This window comes from Dermochelys coriacea, chromosome 6, assembly GCF_009764565.3.
Source record: "Dermochelys coriacea isolate rDerCor1 chromosome 6, rDerCor1.pri.v4, whole genome shotgun sequence".
In the NCBI taxonomy this organism is placed as follows: Eukaryota; Metazoa; Chordata; order Testudines; family Dermochelyidae; genus Dermochelys; species Dermochelys coriacea.
In genome coordinates this window covers 54,574,081-54,592,165 of record NC_050073.1, presented here as the reverse complement: position 1 = coordinate 54,592,165, position 18,085 = coordinate 54,574,081, and the positions used below count along the sequence as shown (strand labels likewise).

Here is an 18,085-nt window from a genome sequence, read left to right as displayed (position 1 = left end):
TCCTCCCCCGCCCTCCAGCCCAGCCTTCCCAAGGCAAGGGGTTGGCATCTCCACTCCCCCCTAAATGTTCCTCGCACAGCACCCCACTTTTTTGACAAAAGTGAACATTTCTCCCATTCTCTCTTGCCAACTTGATCAGTTTGACGAGAGCAAACAGGACAAATGCCACTTTTGCCAAAAAAAGTCAGGACGGCTGGGACAGGGCTTAAAAAAGGAACTGTCCTGGTCAAAATGAATGGTTACCCTAATCAGAGAGAGCATGAGAGTGAGTCTGCAGTGCAGTCTTAGGGTACCCACCTGGGAGGCAGGAGACACAGGGCCCAGGCCCCCTGCTCTGATAACGCTTTAATTATTTACCTGGAACAGCTTCAACAGGAGAACCTGAGGAAGCCGCACATCAGACTATCCCATAGCTCAGTGGTTACAACACCGCCCTATTCAAATCCTTTCTCCCCCTCTGGCAGAGTGGGGAGAATTGAACAGGGGAATCCCATGTCCCAGGTGTGTGCTCCAACCACGGGGCTAAAAGTTACAAGGTGGATGGCAGTGGCTCCACCTCCACTGAGATTTTGAATTGGACCTGCTCTGGTAGGCAGCCTCTGAGCACACCTACTGGATTGGACCCCCACACGGATATATGTGGCCGAACTCCTGTCTGTCCCTGGTTCATGGCTCACGCTGGGTCTTAGGCAGGAGTGATGCATCTAACCGCCTAGAGGGAGGCAGGTGTACGTACACATCCTGAAACATAGGCACCGAGGGAACTTTGATTCTGAAAACTTACACACTGAGTTTAGGTGCCCAAATTCTGGCTTTGTGGACCTAGGACCTTCTCCCTGTGCTAACTCTCTTGCTAGTTAATTTTCTTGTTGTTCTGATCCAGTCAGTCATTGCAGTTAAAGTGAGAGCTGTGATTGTCTGGGAGTTATAGCAATGATCAAAGGATCCTAAAATGAATATTTTTCACAGCTCCACAATTTAGCCTGTGGACTTTGATAGCAAGAGGATGTTTCAAGAAGATGAAGGGAAATTGGCTGCTGTCAGCAAGAAGGTCTGGTCTTCTCAGCATTCATCAGTTTTAAAGGGCTGGAGCCTTCAGAAGTTCAGAACGCTTCCTTTTAAGAGCACTATTCTTGAGTCACTTGCCCTGAATGTGTGGGAATAGCAAAGGAAGAGGTGATGAGTCCTTATTTGTGTGATGAGCTCGGGGAGGCTCCACAGAGAAAACAAAAAGGTGGTCCCTCTCCTGCTGGTGTTTCCATCATTGGAGAGCTAAAAGATCACAAGATACAGGGAGACACACACTTACCTCTGGAAGGGGCACAATGGGGAGGGATGGAATCTTACATGCTATCACAGAGTTAGCTGGTTGTTTGTTTAGGAAAGGTACCAGAGAGAAAACTCCTCCAATCTCTACTTAAACCCATCTAAGGGCTGCAAACGATGAGCAGCCCCCACACCAGAAATGCATAGAGGGAAAAGCCAGACCTGAATACATTCCCTCTCTCAACAACTTTCTGCCTCACCCTCTTCCCCTGGTGACAGACCCTGCCAGATGTCACCTAAAGAGTGTGCGTTATTTTAAATGCATGTCACTGACTGACCGGCAAGTGCAGCCCATCCCAGGTCAGGATACAAACTGCAGCCACATGGGTCATAGGGCAAAAAGGAAAGTGAGACTTCCTTTTCTCTCCTTTATGATGTGGACTGAAATAGAGTGGGGCAGCCACCTCTCCCTGCAAAGGGACTCTGGAGAGACCTCATGTCAGAGAGTAAGCAGCCACAGGCACTACATCAGATCCTCGGGTGCAAGCTCACCCAAAGACAGAGCATCTCACGCCCCAGTTAGGGAGTGGGTCCATTCAGCTCTCCACAAAGAAAATGGTCAGAAATAACAAGCCCTGTTGTTTTAATGGGTGACATCAATTCAGATTCGCACCTTTTCCATCTCCATAAGGTTCCAGATGTGAAAGCAGCCAGTCAGAGGGGTCTGAACAAAATGCAGACCACAAGCATGGAAACATAAGAAGGGGCCACTTCAATCCCACAATCTGGGATGGAGCCATCTGGAACTTTCTAGAAAGCTAAGGGCCTGATTCTCCATTGCCCTGCACGTTATGCAAAGTAGGTGTTAAATGCTACCACTTTCGCTGGTGTAAATCGCTACAACAGGTGCAGGATAATAGAGAAACAGGCCCCAAATCTTTACCCTAAAAGTAGGTGCAGACATTTTGTCATGATGCTAGCAAAGAGATTTAAGTGCTGCTTTAACTGTAACGAAACCTTACTTATGGATCTACTAATGATACCCCCATCCATAGACATAACAGCTCTAGGCCCATTGTTAGCACTTTACATTTTTGTTCATAATCCTAACCAACCCTTGGGAGGAAGGCAGTAGCCCTGTGTTACAGATGTGGAAGCTGAGGCTGAAAAAATGACTCTCTCACAGGGAAGCAAAGGGAAGCTGCAGGAGCAGTTCCATCGTTTCAGGCAACCGGCAGACCTGAGCCGGGATCAGCTACTAGTCCCGGCCGGGCTGGAGGCAGGAGAGGATGGGACTTCCTCTTCCCTTGCAAGGAGTGGCTGGGTCTGTGTCAGACTCACCCCCAGAAACTTCCCCCAGCTGCAGGAAGCTCAGCATCCTCCCCTGCTTTCTGCCCCCCATCGCTCCTCAACTGCGGGGGCAGGGGTCACTGTACAGGAAGCGGCTCCCACATCTGCCCAACCCCCCTTCATTTGGACCTCCCATACACAGACCACCCCTGCCAAGCCTCACCCTGTACACCCAGAACCCCTCTAGCCCTCCATACCCAAACCCCACCTCATTGAATCTCAACCCCTGTATCTGGAGCCCCCTGCTCCCTGACCCCCTGCCTCTGGACCCCCACCCCTGCACCCAGACCACCCCCCCACTGAGATCCCTGCACTCAACCCCCCACCCTGATGAGCCTCACCCCCCACACCACCCTGAGCCCCCACAGCCAGACCCTCATGCCACTGACCCCCCAAGTTGCTGCAACCAGACCCCCACCCTACCAAGCCCCACTCCCCCAGCACTCAGACCCCCCTCCTGAGACACCCAGACCCCTCCGCTGAGCTCCAACCACTTTCACCTGGAAGCACCTGCAGAGTCCCATTGTCCCTGCACCTGGACCCTCCCAACGAGCCTCTGTGCATCCAGATCCTCCCACACCTAGACCCCCCACTGAGCTGCCTGCACCCAGATTGTCCCACACCGAATCCTCTCACCCCACACCTGGATCCCCCCACACTTGGATTCTGCCTGGTTGAGCCCGCCTGTCCCATACCTAGTGCGCCTTGCGCAAAGGGGCAGGCCCAGGCCTTGTGCTTTGTCAGGATTGGGTGCAGCCTCACCACCGAGTCCCTGTCCCGGGGTGGGGGACCTGAAGGGTGATCTCCCACCTTCGTACAGCCAGTGTCCTATGCTTCCCACTCCATACTGGAGTCTCTGCATTTACTTATTGACAAATAAAACTTGCAGAATTTTAAAATATTGTGTGCAGAAGTTTTCATTTTTTGGCACAGAATGTCCTCAGGAGTAACAGTGGTTGTGACTTGCCCATAGCTACAAAACAAGTCACTGGCTCAGGCAAAAACAGAATTTCAAGTTCATGCTCAGATGCCACCTCTGATCACCACCTCTGGTCCCACTGTTTGGGGAATTCTGTGCATGTAGGGAGAGGTGGGAGCACTAGACGTTAGGGACAATGCTGCACATACAAGTTAGCAAGATAACAACTGAAAAAAAGGCCCAAACAAAGTGCTGATGCTGCATCTTTTTTTTAATTTTGCTTCTCTAAAGCGAAAGCAGAGCAAGTGACAGGAGGGAAAAAGTGATTTAAAAAAAAACAAAACAAAGGAAAAGGCAGCTGCAGGGCTATATGGGGAAAAAAAGAGTCCCCAAAAGGGAGGAAATTCATAGAGGCCAAGCCCGCACTAACTCTTAATAAAATACAATACTGAAAATAAGATCAGAGAGTCTCCAAAATACAATATCTTAAGGGATCGGCAATAATACAAAATAAGGTTCATTATGTACAAACAATTTCTGCTCTTGGTCTCTGTACAATGGTGTGAATGGGAGGCCCGTGTGGGCGGTGCATAGTGGAATTGTTGGGTAAGGAGATGTGGGGGAAGAGGGTATACTAAGACCTGACAGTGGTTCTGTACTTTGGAGCAGGGCACAAGGAAGGGAGGTACGGTGGTATCTGGTGAGTGGGTCCTGGGTGGATCTTGACTGGAGCAGAGTTGTTCTGAAGGATCTTCCGCTTCCCATGCCCATGGCAGAGTGCATGTGGAATCATGGCTGGGGTTTGCTGTGTCCTGGTCTGTCCCAAGAGGCTCCAAGAGACAAACAATACAAAATGGAGAAGAGAGGGAAGTAAGGGCAGCCCTCCTGCGCCATCCTGCTCCTTGACTTGAAGCCTACAAGTCAGTGAGAGCCTTCCCATCCCTCCTCCTCTGGGAGTCACCTCCTATTTGCAGTCTCAGGGTGGAGGAAGAGAGAAGGGCAGCAGCAAGGTGTTGAGGGGGGACTTCTTTTTATTATTATTATTTTGCGGGAGGTTGAGAAAAATGAGCCAAAGAAGTGTCTGGAGGAGAGTGAGAACTAGCATGGACATGGTAACTCCGATTTACAAAAGTAGGGCAACCCAGACCAGGTCTGGTCTCAGGGACGGCTCCAGACACTGGACCTGGAACAATTATTTTAACAAGGAGCAGCTGAGGGAAGAGGAGCAAGGAAACATGCAACTCTTCAAGCAGGGCCTTTATTGGTAGGGAGAAGGGACCAAACCTAGCATCTGGGAGCTACAGGGAGATTTTTCTGGGGGGGAACCTCCCTGGGTTGGAGTGAGGCCTCTGACACACAGCTAGAGATGAGACAGTTTCAACACCAGATTCAGCAAGTCTGGAGTTAAAGGGGTGAAGAGCTTGGTAACTTTGATGCCAGCATCTAGAGAGCAGAGACCCACAGATCTCTTTGGTGACCCTCATTTATTCCGTTTATTGTGGATATTGGGACCCACCATCACACAACAGAGAACTTCATTCCATAAGGAACGGTCTGTGGGGAGTGGGCAGGGAGGATCATGCTCTGTCTTAGGGAGCTCTGGTTTCCTAGGAGCTGCGGACTGAATTTTAAGTCTATTTATCAGAGTCTGGGGTCTTCCCCGTGAAATCTGTGCGCCAATCTCTGCAGATGATCAGAATGGAAGTTACGTGGGCAAAAGACAACTAGATCAAGGTAGGTCTTCTCTCAGCTGAGGCAGAAGCATATTAACCATGGAGTGAGGGGAGGAAATTATCTCACTCCCAAATTCTCTAGGAGACTAGCCCCAAAGTTACCATGCCCATACCCTTTCAAATAGGCAATAAACTCAGTTCTCTTTCCTTCAGGTGCATCTGACATGAGCAAGGGGTACAGAATTGGGCACTGCCCCCGAATCTGGAGGCTTTGAGGAATGAGTTGGATACCTCTGTGGTCACATACAGATCTCCTCCTCCTCCAACCCAGCAACAGGGTGAACACACACAGTTGAAGCAATGCTCACACGGGGAGGAGAGAAGGGCTTGGCCAGACACAATCCCTGGTTCTGGCAGTCACTGTGAATCCCATCCGAGAGATCAGCACTAACATGGGCTGTGCGGAAGTGACAGGCTGAACTCAAGACCAGCATGGGAGTGTCTGAATGCAGTGTCCTCTCCCACCAAGTCCCCTCAATCACTCAGCGAGGAGGGGAGTCTGCATCCAGAGGGACGAGGCCTTGAGGTCTGGCAACTGCTACAAAGATTCAGCTGCATCACTGGAGCGTGCCTCCCTACGGGAAAGAAAATACAGCAATCAGATTTGCTGCGTTTGCCAACTAGTCCCAGCCCTGGGCACTGTTCCAACCCTAGCCAAGGGAGGGCAGCCTTTTCTTTCCCACCCACTGGTCCCACTTCTTTCCACAATCCCAGGAGAGTTACTTTCAGACCTCCACTTATTTCAGTTTTGGGAGCAGAGAACTCCTCTGGGATCCCTTTTATCCTCTCCCTTTATTCCCCACCCACTCACTGATCTGCATCTAGCTGATCTGCCCTTCTGCTCAGCAGGGTGAGGAGTGAGAGGAAACTTCAGTCTCATCTCTGTGCCCCCTTCTATGATGGCCTCACTGCTCAGACTGTCTACAATGGGAACAAAGAGGGTCAAATAGGAGGGGGTGTCTTTTGCTGTGGGTACTGGTTTGTACTGATCAAGATGGAGTCTCACAGTCCCAGCCCATTGCTCCTTGGCACTGACCAGCCTGCAAATGTTGGAACCCTTTAGCCATCCAGCCCCCTTATGTCTACTGGTTACTATGCCAGAGCAACTCCACTTTCTAGACCCACTTGTGGTCCCCACTCTTCTGATCCATGGAGCCTCGCATGATCCTGTGCTCCCCCTGCAGGGAGCAGCCCCTTGCAGCCACAGTGCCTGGATTAGTGCACTCCCAGGAGACAGAAACAGGAAAGGAGCGAGTCTATCCTGCCAGCTCCGAGCCTTGTGTCAAACAGCTCCCCTTGCTGGGAGGACAGGGCTACTCTGACGCTCTCCTTCTCTCAGACTCCGCTGTTTTGGAGTTTGGAGACAAAGCCCCTGGAGTAGGTGGGGCAGGGAGAGGAGTTTCCAGCCTGCTTACCTCTCCTGGAACTGGTCTTTGAGGTGGGTCAGAGTTGGATTAGTTTGGTTCTGGTCCGGGCCCCGCAGCTGGGATTTGCTTAGGTACTTGGCTGTCTCATGGGCCCTGGCCAGGTGGCCCTGTATGTGCTCCTGAGGTCTCCTCTCCTCAGACTGCCCTTTGTCAGTCTCTTGGCCCACAGGATGCTCCACAGGGAGGAAGGAGCTGTAGCCCTCCTCTAAGGAGCCAGCGCCCTCGTCATAGAACAGGAGGCTCCGGGACTGAACTGTAAATGGAGAGAGCACCATTAAATGCTGAGAACAGGAGCAGAACCCAGGGGCACAAGCCGTCCAGCACACAGTCACCCCAGCACATTGCAAGCCACACATGCCAACACAGCCTGTCCCACCTCAGCTGCCTGAGCCCAGCACCTACGTACATACACAGCATCCCTGGAGTACATTCAGCCTTCTCTGTGGGGAATGGAGACGAGTCCATGATTTTCTTCTCCCATCCTGTCTTTTAGCATCTGTCATGTTTTGGTACAATGGCAAATGGAAAAGGGCACTGCTGTGAGACAGCTCTCCCTGGCAGGGCCCAGGCAGGCACAGACAGGGCATTGCATTGAGACAGCTCTCCCTGGCAAGGCTGAGGCAGGCATAGACAGGACACTGCTTTGAGACAGCTCTCCCTGCTGTATATCTATCAAGAAGCACTTCCAGGGGATTAGAGGAATGTATCATGTCGGACTCACTCTTACTGGTTGTATAAATGTCTGGGGCTGGAACTGCTTTCACTGTCTGTGATGTGGAGGAGAATTCTGGGAGACATGGCATCATGGATCCCAGGACCAGAACAAAGCACAGCACCAGTACCTGGGGGTGAGACATTAAAAAACCCATCAGCGCTACCAGCCACAAGACAATGCTGTGATCCCAGCACACAAACCCCCAGCAGTGGGAGACCATGTGGTCAGATTGACAGCTGGGTCACTCACTTTGCTCATCTTAGATTATCAGGAGAAAGGATTAAGTCTGCTGTCCTCTACTGTCACTTTCTCTGAAATACTGCCAGCTCCATGTGCAGGGCCAGCTAGACAGGCAACTTCAGAGTCTCATTGCATGGGTGGGAGATGGTATAAAGAGAAGGTGGTTAGATTCACTGGGCAACAGTTTGGGAAAGAGGAGCCTACACCTAAGAGGTGGAGCCAGACTATTGGCACAGACAATGAATACAGTTTGGGGGCATTGTTTAAAGCAGGAGCTAGGGGAAAGCCAACAGGTGCTGAGGAACACTCAGGTCAAATACATTTGCTAGGGATGGCAGTTAAATAAAGATATCTCTGTATCCAGTAAAGGATAGGACTGAAATGATTGACAAACTGGACCAGTATCAGCCTGTGATCAGACATCCTGTTGATTTATCAGAATTCAGATTAAGGAATTACATAAAAACAGGCAAATGGTCAAAAATAAAAACTATTGGTGTCTACACAAATGTGAGAAGATGAAAAGCACAAATAGGTGAATGAGCATGCCTGGCAGTGGAAGAAGATCTTGACATAACTAGAATTATTGAAACACAGTAGAATGATGAAAATCAATAGGCTATTGTAATACTGATTTATCACTATACAGGGAGGATAGGTTAGCTCACAAGAAGTGGATGGGTGCGGTGGGAACAGTGTACTTGAGGTTCTATAGAATCTAGAGCGATGACAATTCAGAGTGAGAATCTGTATGGATACAAATCCCATGTCACGAGAATACAAATGGACTAGTAGTGTTATACTACTAGGCTCTAGCTCAGGCCAAAAGATATTGATTGCACAGTGCTGGAAAGATCAAGGAGGTAACATGGTCTAGTAAAAAACAATAATAATGAGTGATTTCTACTACCCACGTATAAACTGGTCAAGTGTCACACCAGGACAAAGGCTAGAGAAGCAATTTTTTGATACCTTAAGCAAGTGCTTTTTGGAACAGCTAGCTCTAGAGCACAAAAGAGGAGAGATTTTTAATTCACTCCTAAGTAACACATAGAAGTTGGTTCATCAAGAAACAATAGCTGAGTGACTAAGTAACCACAGTATTATGAAGAGTACCAAATTCTAGCAGGGTGACACTATACTTTAGAAAGGAGGATTTCAAAAAAAAGGAGACGCTGGTCCAAAAAAAGCTCCTATGGTCAAAAGTGAGGAAATTAGATTAGTTAAACTCAACATGAAGGCTATTCATGAAGTGAGCTGTAGCTCACGAAAGCTTATGCTCAAATAAATTTGTTAGTCTCTAAGGTGCCACAAGTACACCTTTTCTTTTTGCGGATACAGACTAACACGGCTGCTACTCTGAAATCTCTCTGAATGGAGGCTACTTATGCACAAAAAGGAACTCAGGCCCCTCACCAACTTAGGACTCAGGAAAATGGGGGGGATGGGGGAAACAACCCAGAATGGGTAAATCCAAAAGTTTAAAAGATTATTTGCGCCAAAAAAGATATCCTTCAGAAAATGGAAATTCAACCGTAATGAAGCCAGCAGAGAGGAGCATAAACGAGGGAAGGTGAAATGGAAGATGGAAACTGGGAGGGCTAAGAGGAAATACAAGAACAAATAGCCAAAGATAGAAAAACAAATAATAAGTTCTTAACATATACCAGAAGCCAGAAGCCTGTGAGAGAACTAGCACATCTGCTGGACTGCCATGGTGTGAAGGCAGCAATTAAGGAAAATAAGACATTGCTGAGAAGCGAATATATTTTTTTGCATTAGTCTATAGCACAGCTGGGAGATACCTGTCCCAGACCTACCCTTTCCAGGCAATAAAGATGAAGAGTTGTCAGAGACTGAGGCGGTCCAGGAAGAAACAGATACATGAAGGAGCAATGAGATACTAGGCCCAGATACATAGTTTACATCCAACGGTACTGAAGGAATTTTGAAATGAAATGACTGAGCTGCTAACAAAAGTATGCAATCACTCATTAAAATCTTCTCCTACATGGGAGTCCTGGAGAGTAGCAAATGTTTTATCTAACTGTAAAAAGGGGAAATGCTAGGAATTACAGGCTCACTTCAGTTTCAAGAGTCCTGAATCAGGATTAAAAGTAAATTTGGAAACACCTGATATACTAGGAAGAAATCAGCACAACTTCTGTAAGAAAAATGTAGCCTCCCAATCTACTAGAATCTGATGGCTCTGTCAACAAAGGGGTGGATAAAGGAGAACTGATTTAATTTATTTGGATTTTCAGAAGAACTTTTGACAAAGTCCTGCACAAGAAGCTATTAAGGACATGACTCTAGATGTCGCAAGATGAGAGGTAAAGATCTGTCATGGACCAGGAACTATCCAAGAGGCAAAAAAACATAAAGTACAGATAAGTCAATATTCCCCATGGCCAAAGGTTAATTGTGAGGTGGCCTTTGTGTCCATTCTAGGACTTGTGGTGTTGAATGGATCTACCAACTATCTGTGAAAAGACCAAACAGGGAGGTAGCACAAAATGATGTGGTTAGTCCAGGCTAGAGCAGACTTTGAGGTATTTCAGAGGGATAACGAAGTTAATGATAGGCAGCACAATACTGGATAAAATTCACTGTTGAGAAATACAAGATGATGCAAGAATCATTTGAACTATTCATACATCTTGCTGCATTAAGCATTAACTAAAACCATACAGGAGAAAAGATCTGGGCACCATTGTCAGAGCTCAATTACAGCTTTTGCTTGATGTGCAGTGGTTGACAAAAAGCAAAGAAAAGGCTGTTTGTATGATGAATGAGATAGAAAATATTATAATGCTATTATAATGAGATACTCTCACCAGGGACACTATGCTCAGTTCTGCTCACCCACTCTCAAAAAATGAAATTGCAGCTGTAGGGGAGTTCAGAGATGGGCAATGAGAATGAGTGAAGGCATGGAGAGACTGAAGAGAGATTGAAAAGAATGGGATTGCTTAGTTTAGAGAGGATACAAATAAGGGGCAAAAGAGAGTTAAATAATGAATGGTGCAGAGAAGGTAGATCAGACACTTCTGTTTATCCTTTCTCATAATAAAAGAACTTGGGGGAATTCAATGAAACTGAAAGGCAACAGAGTTAGAACAGGGAAAAGGGAATGATTTTTAAACAGCGCAGAATTAACTTGTGGGACTCCTGCCACAAGCTATCTGAAGCTAAGAGCGTAGTAGGATTCTTAAAAGGATCAGGCATTATGGTTAATGAGAACATCCACACTGATATTAGAGGGGATACAAAAAATACAATACAGGTATAAACCCTCCTGCTTCAGTGTATAAACTTCCCTGAGGACAGATTATTTCATCAGAACTGCCTACAGCATGGTTTCTTACACCTTCTTCTGAAACATCTAGCCTGGCCACTGTCAGAGGTGGGATAATGGACAAGAGGGAACCCAGGTCTATCCAGTCTGGCAATTCCTATATTTGGCCTCAAAGCTGGGGACTATAAAGCAGTGAAACAGGGAAGAGGCTCTTCTGGGCTCTGAGGAAATAATTAGTCTAAATAAATCCCCTCTTTTTGCTGGACACTGGCATAGTATCCACTAGTTATTCAAGGCAGGAAGCATGCTACAGGGAACAATCCCTGGCTTGTCTGGGAATGAGGTGATGGATAAAGGTACAAAAGGAATCATGGCAAATAAAGAATGGAGGGCCTGAGGCACATACCATTAGGCAGGTTCCAGTCTGTGTGGAAGCCATTTTATATGGTCTGGAGACCTTCCCAGCCACTAGGGCCTGGAGCTTCTGTAATTGCTGGAGCAGAGTCCTAGGAAAGAACACAACCACAAAACAGTGCAATGAAGAGGGAAAGATCACGGAGGGATATGAGACTGAAGCTGGACTCTCCAATGTCCACCCCAGCTTTCCTCAGAATGAGAAGAGCTCCCTCACTTGTCCAAGTCCTCCCACCAGATAGGCCTGGGAAGCAGAGAAATGAAGGGGATAGTGATGAGGCAATGAAGCTGAAAGGAGTTGGGCGAAGGACACCTCTTCTCCTCGTGCCACATAAACCCCCTCTGCCCTGATCTCCCATAATCAGAGTTTGTCAGACCTGGACTTCAGCCCAGGCTGCCCAGATACATCCAATACCCAGGGTGGGGTGCATAGTATGGCCACTGCCACAACCCCACAATACAGGAGATTCCAGTACTTCTGGGAACGGCATGACCCCGCCCCGGTGGTGTGACCTCACAGACACGGGTGGGTGAGCTCACGCTGGCAGGGGCAGGGCAGCACACTGTTCAAAATGGCGTCCCTCATCTGTGATGCCAGACAAACCCCCATCTGGTTTTGTCTCAGTACCGGACAGGGGACAAACCCTAGAAAATGAAGGCTGTCTGGCCGAAACTGGATTAATGGCCTGCCTAGGGGAGCACATCCCATAGCACTAACCACACCCCCTGGAGCATACGGCTGAGAGGGAAGCAAAAATAAAATGTGATCTGTTTCAACTTCATCTCTCTTGGCAGATGCTGCAGGGGGCTGTGGGCAAAACCAAATATAGAGCTGAGTGAATAATTCCTCCTCTGGTTGCCCTGGCTGACACAGAACAGGCTCACTGTCTTGTTTAAATTACCTCACATGTAATGGCCCTCCAGTTATGGACACATTACGTGCTGCCCACTAAAGGGCAGAACTGGTTAGCTGGCCCGGCAAAGGAATTTACCGGGGGGATGTGTGGAGGTTGTGGGGGTTGCAAGGAGCATTAGTGAGCCTTGGGCTGTGTAGCTAGGGGGCCCAGATTTCCTTGTTACAATTTGCCTAGTAATTTCTCCTCGGCAGCATTGCCAACTCATGCAATCTTATTGCAAGTCTTGTAGTAGTTGGTGTTTTTCTTAAAGCCCCAGCTCCTGGAATCAGGTGATTCCAGGAGAAGCTTAGAATTCATATGTATTAAAAGTTAGTTTCCAGCCCGCATGACCATGGAGGAAAGTGGAAAAGGTGCCTCTGCAGGCTCACAAGGCCAATAAAATGAACTCAGTGTTTCTTATTTTGTAAGAACTTGTGATTTTTAAGCCAATCACATGAATATGGGATCCTGACTCATGACTTTTGAATGCTTGGGATTGACAATGCTGCTTCTGCTCCTGGCTACTTCTCAAAAGCACAGATGGAGGAAATTCAGAGGTTGTGCTGGGAAGGGAGAGATGGGCTGCAGTTCACAATCTTCCCAGCAGGTGGCATGCCCCAGCCATCTATGAGGTTACAAAAGTTAACCACTGATTGCTGGGAAGGCATTTGCCTGACATCTCCAGGGTCTCTAAAGAGCAGCGTCTGACCTGGAAGCTGGGGTCAGAGCCTCAGCGTCAGGGGATCAGAGAAAAAGAGTCTGACAAAGAGCCTCAGAGCAAGGTCAGAGAGGAATATAGCCCTGGCGCAGTCATGAATATAGCCTAGTCATGCTGGTGGGGTCAAGTGGGAAGATGGGTTTGGTTAATAGGATCACCAGTCAGTTCCTGTCCCGTGGACCGAAGGCTCATGGATGAAAGGAATCCCCATGTGCAGCTGCCAGAGCCTGTGTGACTGTGAGGAGTGCATCTAAGTGCATGTCTAGGAGGTTGTGAAATCAGAACAAAGGGAACATGTGCATAGGAATACGTTAAGGAGAGCCTCCCTACTCACCCCAAACTTCTGGCAGTCCCTTCCTGCTGACTCTGCTCTTGCTCTGCCACACATGCACAGTGAAAGGAGCAAAGCTAACTCCAATTCCAAGTGTTGCTTCCTATTTCTATGGCATGTGTATGTGCCTTCCATGTTATAGATTCAAAGGAAACAAATTCCTGGGGTGGAGAGGCTGCCAGTTGTGAGCACCGAGACCCCATGCACTCTCCAGATTTTCAGCCCAGGAAGCCAAAGGCCTGCTTTAGGGCTGAGAGGAGAGACTTACTCCCTTGGGCAAGCAGTTGTAGCAGTGTCAGACAAGGAGGAAGCTCCCACAGGCTTTGCTGGGGGGAGGTGGGGCATATAATGGGATCTGCATGGGTGCCAGACACCAAGAGGGCTCCCTCAGGCTGCAGGGGATAACAGGGTCTGCACTGGTGTCAGGTTTGGAGAGAGCTGCTTTGGGTTAGATGGGACCTATGCCCACGTCAGATAAGGAGAAAGTTCCTAGAGTCTGTCCAGTCACCTTGTAAACATAGCTCTTTCTAGGGAAATCCCAAACTGGTATCTTATGCTCTTGTCTTCTCCCAGGCCTTGCTACTTAATAGCACTCTGTGCTTCAGAGAACAGAACAAGGGGGTTGAGAGATGGGTGTCACACCTTCGGAGGCCTCCTGCATGGGAGCTTCCATTGAGACAAGGAGAAGAGTGGAGGGTTTGAATGACAGTCAGAATCCAGAGAAGGATTCTGGGCTGTGCAGAGAGGAGAGGAAGGAAGGGATGGCAGAAAGCTCCCTTGCTCCTTCCCTTTCTCTGCTGACAACCCCTGCCTGGCTGACCCAACACAAACATTCCACACTCACTAACCAAACCCAGCTGAATTGCTGCTGCCATTGGAGGGGAAACCAGGCCCTGCTGAGCAGCCCAGATTCTGCCAGGAATTGGGGGAGGGTTGCCTTTTCTTTCCTTCCAAGCACTCCCCTGGCCTCCCTTCTTGGCAGCGCACCCCAGAAGAGATCGGGGTTTGGCTTCTCTCACCTGTTTGCATTTTCTAAGGTCTCCACTTTTTCCACAGTTCATTGTTTTCAGATGTGAAAGTCTCAACTCTGCAGGAAATAAAACCCAAATCCGTTAATTACAACGCTGCAAAAAAGAGACAACATTGGCCCATCCTCCATCAGAGTCCAGCCCCTGAACAGCCGTGTGGCTTCAGCCTCCGGCAGATGTACTCCCAACTCCCAGAATCAAATGATCATGTGCTGTCTAGCTACATGTTCTCAGCTGATGCTAACAATCAAAGGATCAGAGCAAAGACTGAATCCCTTCAATGCACATTAATTCCTTTGCAGTGTTTCACTCGCATGGTGCCAAGTGGCTACAAGACTCAGACCTGGGAAGAGACTCTCACTGGGTCTGGAAGAGTCACTAGAGCAGAGGCGGGCAAACTTTTTGGCCTGAGGGCCACATCGGGTACCCAAAATTGTATGGAGGGCCGGTTAGGGGACGCTGTGTCTCCCCAACAGCCAGGGGTAGCCCGGCCCTGGCCTCCTATCCGACCCCCCTGCTTCTCGCCCACTGACCACTCTCCTGGGACTCCTGCCCCATTCACCACCCTCTGATCCCTGTTCCCTGACTGCCCCCTTTGACCTCATCCAACCCCTCCCATTCCTGACTGCCCCCCGGGACCCCTGCCCCATCCAACTCCCCTGTTCTCCACCCTCTGACCGCCCTGACCTCTGTCCACACCCCTGACCACAGCCCCCAAACTCCCCTGCCCCCTTACCATGCTGCCTGGAGCACCGGGTCAGGCCGCAGCTCTGCAACTGCGCTGCCTAGCCGCCCAGAGTGTTGTGCTGGCGGTGCGCTGAGGCTGTGGGGGAGGGGGAACAGCAGGGGAGGGGCCGGGCCAGGAGCTCAGGGGCCAGGCAGGAGGATCCCGCAGGCCGGATGTGGCCCGTGGGCCGTCATTTGCCCACCTCTGCATTAGAGCCATGTTACATGTAGGACAATTTGTAATAAATGCAAGGCCACATAAATGTCTCCATCATCAGCAAATTACATCCATGGCCACGGAAAACATGAACAGAAGACCTTCCACTAGAACAATTCTGGCCTCTCTTCCCCCTGAACTAAAGGAGAATTTGCATTAGCTGCACCCTATTAGAGAAAGAGAATCCCCGGCTCAAACACATGACCAGCTCTAGCCATTGGAGGGCAGTGGAGAACCTACATGCTCTCTCTTTTCTCTAAGTTCTTCTCTGGAACTACTATGGCGAAAGCATCCAGCAAAGTACGGGGAACAGCTGAAGGGAAATTTCTGCAGGGCTGGGGGAAGAATAGTGGCCATGGAAGTGACAATAATAAAACAGAAGACTTTCCAATACATACAACCATGTGAAATGACCGTGTCCAGCTTCTGAACTACCCATTCAATATAAAAGTTGTGCTTAAAATGACACTGCCAGGTTGAACCTTTTAGGCCCAAAATGTAGGTTTTGTGCTAATTAAGGTCAATAAAAATGTTTTGGAATTGAAATTCCAATGAACATTTTTTTGTTAAAAATGTAAACCTACACCGTAGCCCAAATATTACAGCACAGCGCTAGAGTAATAAACAGCCATGTACATACAGACACTATGGCCAGGAGTGGGGAATGAACCTAGGACCTTCAGGACTGAAAGTGCACAACCCTGCCACTCAGACTAGAGGAGCAATCCCATCCGCTGTAAGAGGTAGACTTTTATCCTTAATATGGGCTAACCACCAGAGGGAGACACGCTCACACACAGCTAATATATTACATAAGGGCATAAGAGCCAGAAGGTGAAACTGACTCATCTATTTTCACTGTGCAGTTCTCTCCACTTAGAGAGGAAAGTGAAAAGTTAATTAGGCCTTTTAAAGAATCTGTCCATGGTAATGATCTCAGGTGTTATTAATGACACAGGAAAGGACACTATTTTAAAATACTGGTCACGAAATTGGATCCTTGCGGACTGGCTTCTGTGTCTGAGAGGCCCATTTGGGGCTCCACACAAGTGCAGGGAGCCTCTTGCACGGATCTGATTGCAGAGCCATGGCATAGATTATTTCTAACCTGATAGTGTCCCATTACATTAAACTTGTAACTGCAACACAGACAGAAAAACTGGGAACTATGAACGGAAATAGATCCTGTTGCCCTAGCTCACATTATAAGGAGAAAACTAAAATTCAAGCAGGGGACTTTGGGGAACAAACTTGGCCTTAGCATCTTCCTGGCTATCAGCCACTTGAATCATCATCTTAACATATAGGGATGAGGGAATTGTATTTAATGCCCCAAAATGTCCATGCTCCCATGGCATCCACCATATTCAAAGTAGATAACAGCATATGCAGAAAGCAGTGAGATATACAATTACTCCATATATTCATGCAAATGTGGGATTTCTGATCTGAGCAGATACACATGTAATGTAGTGGTAGTCACACTACCACTACCAAAATTTGAATATAGGATGTCAGAAGCATCTGTATTTGGGTATGTACTTGACAAGTCATTTACTTGGTTTGATCCACATTGTAGTTAGCATAGGCTGCAAAGCCAGAGTGGGGCCTGAGCCATGGCCTGACCACTTTTTGCCTGGGCCAAACCTCAGTGGCACTGTGACCCAGCATGCTGGGTCACAAGACCACTGACTCAGATTTCGAGGTGGTGGGCATAGGAGCTCATCGACTAGGGGTGTCAGGTGCTCGTGGTGGTGTACCTCAGAGGAAAAGAGGAGGGCCATTTGCTGGTGGGGAAAAATCTGTGCCTCCCCCCACCATTTTAAAGGGCATCCCAAAGCCCCGATTAGTGATCACACAGACCAAAGCAGCTTCTACAATGGAAATATTAATCTCACCAAACACGCTACCCACGTCATAAAGCCTGGCATATTGGGGGCAAACAGAATAAAGCAAGCGGAAGGAGTGGGCTTTTTAAGGAATAATCTAGAGCTGCAAGGGTCTGATAGGCTGTCTGGGGTCAGGCGGAGGAGGGGGGGGGTTGTGCACAAACCAAATCTGTGTGTCAAGAACCCCAGACAAATTTCATGAAATAACCTGACACCTGTATAGAGAATCACATTTAGAACTAAAACCCCAAACGCCTGCATGCTGAAGACTCACCGCTGACAAACAGGTTGTCACCACTACTAGGCTGTGCTCTGAACCACAGAAATTAATTAAAGGAGCCAGTTGAAATCTCAGATCCTTTAAGAATATTTTTTAGCTTAACAGCCCTGGGAACAAGATACTATCAAGGGCAGCCAGCCCAAGCATTGCAGTGCCATTGCTTTTGCTAGCAGTAGTGTTTTGGACCATCCCTCTACAGTACTGGGATTGGGAGAGAGCGCTTTGGGGCTGATGCAGCTATTTCTGTGGAGGAAATGCTTAAGCTGAATTTTAGCCCCCAGAATTGGCATGTGGAATGGACAGCCAGATGGGCTTTAGAGCCCCAAGCACTGCACAAACAGGATGAGTAGTGACAGTGTGCAGGCCAGTGGTCCTCATCTCCAGTAATACCCTTGTTTGGATGCTTAGAAGGGAGGAGAAGACACTTACTTTTTCTCTAGACACTCCACATATTCCTTCTTCTTCCTGCGACTCTCTTGAGCAGAGATCTGGGAGGTGAGGAAGTACCAAACATGAGTCAGCACTATAAGCCTCAAGGCACTTCTTTGCCCTCCCCCCAGTTTTGTTACATGCCTGCTTCCTTTGCACACGCTTTCTTCTGTCCAAAGGCAGAATGGGCTATCACACTTGCCTTCACA

General features: G+C 48.4%; 1 protein-coding gene across 1 annotated transcript in view; it reads right to left on the bottom strand.

The window, feature by feature from the left end:
• Positions 1-3,788: 3,788 nt before the first annotated feature.
• CREB3L1 (cAMP responsive element binding protein 3 like 1) overlaps positions 3,789-18,085 on the bottom strand; it is a 66,152-nt gene continuing 51,855 nt past the window's right edge. The window contains 7 exon segments of the mRNA XM_038408034.2: positions 3,789-5,843; positions 6,684-6,948; positions 7,417-7,537; positions 11,355-11,454; positions 14,327-14,351; positions 14,354-14,394; positions 17,877-17,935. Coding sequence (XP_038263962.1) covers positions 5,807-5,843; positions 6,684-6,948; positions 7,417-7,537; positions 11,355-11,454; positions 14,327-14,351; positions 14,354-14,394; positions 17,877-17,935 — 648 coding nt within the window. The 3' untranslated portion in view covers positions 3,789-5,806.